Source organism: Bos indicus x Bos taurus, chromosome 4, assembly GCF_003369695.1.
Source record: "Bos indicus x Bos taurus breed Angus x Brahman F1 hybrid chromosome 4, Bos_hybrid_MaternalHap_v2.0, whole genome shotgun sequence".
NCBI classification, from domain to species: Eukaryota; Metazoa; Chordata; class Mammalia; order Artiodactyla; family Bovidae; genus Bos; species Bos indicus x Bos taurus.
The window spans coordinates 80400078-80406209 of record NC_040079.1 but is presented as its reverse complement, the minus strand read 5'-3'; the positions used below and the strand labels follow the sequence as shown (position 1 = coordinate 80406209).

At 38.4% G+C, this 6132-nt stretch overlaps 1 protein-coding gene across 1 annotated transcript; it reads left to right on the top strand.

The window, feature by feature from the left end:
- Positions 1–410: 410 nt before the first annotated feature.
- On the top strand, positions 411–802 carry LOC113891894 (histone H2B type 1-L-like; the record flags this gene model as incomplete). Its single annotated transcript, XM_027540342.1, has 1 exon — positions 411–802. A coding segment is annotated over exon 1 (369 nt), but the record flags the coding sequence as incomplete, so codon positions are not given.
- Between the last annotated feature and the right edge of the window lie 5330 nt (positions 803–6132).

The window sequence follows — 6132 nt, the reverse complement described above, 5'->3', positions numbered from 1 at the left end:
GCAGTCCTAGTAACAGGTGACAAACTTTGAAATTAGTAACATTTACAAAAATAGCTCAAAATTTATTTTTATCATTATAAGAGGAATACATGTTTTCTATAAACAATTATAAATTGTTTAGTAGTATAAATTTAAGGAATTCCTGTTAATTCTGTCAAGTGGCATACAAAATTATTTTAATATTGCACATATATATTTCCAACATGAGTATTTTTTTACACTACTTTCATACACTTAATTTCCTATTATAAGCATTTCCACCACATTACTATATTTGGTTAAATTTAATTTTTGTCTTTCTTATATTCCATCTTATATTTATAATTATGGAGTGCTTAAACTTTCCTTTATTATTGAATATTTAGGCCGTCTCAGATTTTCCATTAACATAATCCATACCCTTTCTGTGTTGTTGGGTGTTGTCATTATAGACATGCCTGAACTGGCTAAGTCTGCTCCTGCCCCTAAAAAGGGCTCTAAAAAAGCTGTGACCAAGGCCCAGAAGAAGGACAGCAAGCAGCACAAGCGCAGCCACAAGGAGAGCTACTCCGTGTACGTGTACAAGGTGCTGAAGCAAGTCCATCCGGACACCGGCATCTCGTCCAAGGCCATGGGAATCATGAACTCCTTCGTCAACGACATTTTCGAGTACATCGCTGGCGAGGCATCACACCTGGCGCATTACAACAAGTGCTCGACTATCACATCCAGGGAGATCCAGACTGCCGTGAGCTTGCTGCTACCTGGGGAGCTGGCCAAGCATGCCGTGTCCGAGGGCACTAAGGCTGTCACCAAGTATACCAGCTCCAAGTAAATATAATATGCCTAGCCGCTGTTAATGGAGAAGGCAATGGCACCCCACTCCAATACACTTGCCTGGAAAATCCCATGGACGGAGGGCCTGGTGGGCTGTAGTCCATGGGGTTGCTAAGAGTCGGACACGACTGAGCGACTTCACTTTCACTTTCACATACCCTGAAAAGTGCACTAGTAAAAGCATAAGTGTAGGCAGACCTGGATCATGTCTCAACTATGCCATTTACTACTTGAGCTGTGGGGTTAGTCATTAATACTTCTAACCTTCAGGGTATTTTTTCTTTTTCATTCTTAAAATGATGGATAATAAATAGTATCTAATGGCAATTGCTTTTAGGACTAAGTGACTTAAAACCCATAGAAAAGCATGAGCTCAGTATATAGAAAGTATTAAAGACATGCTAGCTTATATTAGAATTTAATCCCAGGTGGCACTAGAGGTAAAGAATTCCCTGTCAATGCAGGAGACATAAGAGACCTGGTTTCGACCCCTGGGTCAGGAAGATCCCCTGGAGGAGAGCATGGCAACCCATTCTAGGATTTTTTCCTGGAGAATCCCATGGACAAAGGAGACTGGCAGACTATGGCCCATAGACTCGCAGTCAGACATGACTGAAGTGAGTTAGCACATATGCACTGCTATGACTTTTGTATATGAATACTCATTCATTTGCTCATTCAAAAGTCAGTGACCCTTACTTCCAAACTGCTTTCCAAAATAGTCCAACTTATAATCTTTAAAGTTACTTTTAAGTGTTAGGTTTCTTTATCAATACTAAAACTGTAAATAACCCATTGAGAAAATAACATGGTTTTGAGGGCCGTTGGAATTCATATCCTCTTTAGATGCAAAACTTATACACATGCATCAGAAAACATTTTGTGTATCTGATTTGATTTCATTTTTTTTTCAAAATGAGATAATCTGAGATAAAATGAGATTGGTGAGCATTTTATGTGTGTATATCTATGTCCTATTTTCTTAAGGAAGGGAAACAATAGTACTTGTAAATCACAGGAAGCTCTGTATCTCAACAAAGGTAAAGAACGGCAAGTATAAACATTGCTGTTGTTGTTCAGTCACCCAGTCATGTCTGACTCTTTTTGACCCCACGGACTGCAGTACGACAGGCCTCCCTTTCCCCCACCATCTCCCAAAGTTTGCCCAAGTTCATGTCCATTGCATCGATGATGCCATCCAGCCTTCTCCTCCTCTGACACCCTCTTTTCCTTCTGCCCTCAATCTTTCCCATCATCAGGGTCTTTTCCAATGTGTCGGTTGTTTGCATCAGGTGAAAAAAAATACTGGAGCTTCAGTTTCAGCATCAGTCCTTCCAATGAGTATTCAGGGTTGATTTCCCTTAAGATTGACTGGTTTGATCTCCTTTGTCTCTAAACACAACCTTCCTCAAATATGGGACCTGCTCATCTGCTTAAACAGTTTCAAGCAGATCTTGTCTTCTTTCTCTGGGACAAGTATCTTATTTAGTGTAAATATGTAGAATCTTTCATCCTATTTCCTTTGGCTTATATTGTCTATCGGAGAAGGCAATGGCACCCCACTCCAGTACTTTTGCCTGGAAAATCCCATGGACAGAGGAGCCTGGAAGGCTGCAGTCCATGGGGTCGCTGAGGGTCAGACACGACTGAGCGACTTCACTTTCACTTTTCACTTTCATGCACTGGAGAAGGCAATGGCAACCCACTCCAGTGTTCTTGCCTGGAGAATCCCAGGGATGGGGGAGCCTGGTGGGCTGCCGTCTCTGGGGTCGCACAGAGTCGGACAGGATTGAAGCGACTTAGCAGCAGCTTATTGTCTATAATCTTTCTTAAAAACTCAAAGAGTCAAAGAATCTACTCAGTAATATTTGGATAATGACTATATTATCATTTGGAAGCTCACTTTCAGTTCAGTTCAGTTAGTTCAGTCGCTCAGTCGTGTCTGACTCTTTGTGACTCCATGAATCACAGCATGCCAGGCCTCCCTGTCCATCACCAACTCCCAGAGTTTACCCAAACTCATGTCCATCGAGTCGGTGATGCCATCCAGCCATCTCATCCTCTGTCATCCCCCTTTCCTCCTGCCCCCAATCCCTCCCAGCATCAGGGTCTTTTCCAAAGAGTCAACTCTTTGCATGAGGTGGCCAAAGTATTGGAGTTTCAGCTTTAGCATCAGTCCTTCCAGTGAACACCCAGGATTGATCTCTGTTAGGATGGACTGGTTGGATGTCCTTGCAATGCATTCATTAATAAATGTAATAAAAATTAATTCAGTTAAGACACATGTCTGAAATTTTTTTTTTTTTTTGCCTTTTGACTAATTACATATAATTAGAAGACACTGAAATATAGAGAATGCCACAGTTTACATGTACCTCGCCCTTTTGAGGGGGCTGCATACATGTGTGCATGCTAAGTCGCTTCAGTCATGCCTGACTCTGTGACCTTATGGATATAGCCCATGAGACTCCTCTGTCTGTGGGATTCTCCAGGCAAGAATACTGGAGTGGGTTGCCGTGCCCTCCTCCAGAGGATTTTCCCAACCCAGGAACTGAACCCACATCTCCAGCACCTTCTGCACTGGCAGGAAGGGTTTTTTTTACCACTAGTGCCATATGGGAAGCCCTTTAAGGGGGCTGCCAACTATATATATTGGAAAGTTCTAATCAAGAACCAATTAATTTTAGGTACAAATATATTTAATATTCTATTTTTCTGTACATCCATATGGCCAGAAAGCAGAAAGCCTTGAAAGCTGAATGTCCTGGGGGCACTTAGGATACTAAAGATCAACTAGTAAATAAAAACAAATAAAGCGAAATAAATTACTCTTACCTTTGGGTTTTGGATTAAAACAAACAAACAAACACAATCCTCAAATAAGTGAGCTTTTCACTAAGTTACTTGCATAAAATCTTTTAGAGGTTTGATTACTTTCAAGAGAAAGAAGTGGTATCCTCAAAATGACTTTCCTTACCCTTCACTCTCCCAGTGAAGGGGCTTTCTGGATTTTAGATAAGAATGTCAGCTATGTTAATGTGAAAGCTGCTTATAAAAGGATCAGATTAAAGGTCTAAAATGCAAATAGCTATTGAAAAGTAAGCTGCTGGACATCTACTCTGCTTATCTATTTCAACTAAGACTTGGGCAAACATCATTGGTAAGAGAAAGTAGACTCTTATCTATTCAATTTAGAGTTCTTGTTGAATTTTATTACTTGTTTCCAATCTTATTTAGTTGATATTATAAAGATACAGTCTAGGGAAAAGATTGTGAGTGAAAAGTAAAACACTCAAATCAGGAGAGACTTATGGAAAGCTAGATGGGAGACCATTCATTGGTCCTGAATTTCAGCTCACTGGCAATTCGAAAAGAAAATCATGAAATAATAGAATGATGGTATGGGGAGGGAGGAGGGAGGAGGGTTCAGGATGGGGAACACGTGTATACCTGTGGCAGATTCATGGTGATATATGGCAAAACCAATACAATATTGTAAAGTTAAAAAATAAAATAAAATAAATTAAACAAACAAACAAACAAAAAATCAGCATATCCCCAATGACAGATTAAAAAAAAAATGAATTTCAACAATCAAAAAAATAAAATGAAGAAAATGTACAAGTAGACATAGATAAATATGAAAAAAACCATGTGGGAAAAAATGGTTGCAAAGGAAATACAAAACATTTGCTTTGAAAAAAAAAAAAAGAAAGAATGAGAGACATTTCCAGGAAATCGGTGACAAGTTGCTCATTTCTAGAATCACCTCCACCCAGCCAGTAATTTGGAGCAAACGCTGACTCACCAGACAGTGACTTGGGAGTGAATTTTTGAATAGAAATTTAATATAATTTGGAACAAAAAATACAAAGAAAGTTCCACCGTAACTTATTTGATAGGATAATTTAAATTAATTTAAATAAAAATGGGCCACCATATTACTAGTGAATTACAGAGTGAGAGACTCTCCAGTGTCTCAGATTCCTTCTACTTCTTTACATTTATAACTGAAGAAAGTGTCTTATGAAAGGTGCTCAGAAAGTCAGGTTTCCTGCCCTTTTGACAATATCAGAGTTCTGCCTTGTATGTGAACCCAAGGGAAGGTGAAACAAGACTTCCACTCAGGATTTTACCACAGCTTCTCCTATTTTAAAAGTAAGATTCCCCCCTGCCCCCCTCTAAGAGATGTCCCTTTACTAATGAGCAGAGGTTACCACAGGGCCTTGGAAATGAATCACCTAAATGTAAGCAGATACTTGCTCAAAATGATATTATTAACTAGCCCTCCAGTAGCTTTAAGGTCCTCCTAAACTCTGAGCTTTTTTATGCATAAAGACCACTAGTGTTTTGTCTATTTATTCTCAGTGCTAGGGATATTCAACAAATATTTGTTAAATGAATGACTAAATCTTCACAGATGCAAAATACATAGACTCTGTCCAAGGTGAATAATCACATTTGTCTCTTAATTTTAACTGGTTAAAAACTAGTGACCATGTGCTCCTATTAAATTATTCCTATCATGTTTACATGCTTCCATAGTTTCATATATTTATATCATCATAATAGCTTGGTAAATTTTCCCCATCCAACTTGATCCAATAAAAATACTCTTGTAAGATCCAATACAAATACTCTTTTAATTTAATTCTTAAATAAAATGTTACCTAGAACATTTAATTGGTCATGTTCTAGGTAACAAATTACAGACAATAGGATTTTTCAATATAATTCAACTATTTTATTTTTCCTTTATTCTCTTCATTAGAACAATGTAAACACACACAAACACACATACACATCTGCCCCCATGCACACATACACACACATACAAAGAGACACACATTTAGAAGAAATATTTAAGATTAATTCTACCCTGCATTCAGGGAAACAGAAACAATGAGTGTGAATATTTGCATACACATTGATTTGAGGTTTTCTAATAAATATGAAGTCTCTTACAGTAATTTCAGCAACCCAGAGAAGATTGAGGAGATCTACCACTGGCTAAAGAGAGAGATGAAAAGACTTCAAACTGTTCTCTAAAGAAGAAGTAGAAAGAAGCATTGGAAATTTCACTTTGGGAGTCTTTAAAGAAGGGCTTATATAGTCAGCAAAAACAAGACCGAGAGCTGACTGTGGCTCAGATCATGAACTCCTTATTGACAAATTCAGACTTAAACTGAAGAAAGTAGGGAAAACCACTAGACCATTCAGGTATGACATAAATCAAATCCCTTGCAATTATACAGTTGAAGTAACAAATAGATTCAAGGGATTAGATCTGACACACAGAGTGCCTGAAGAACTACG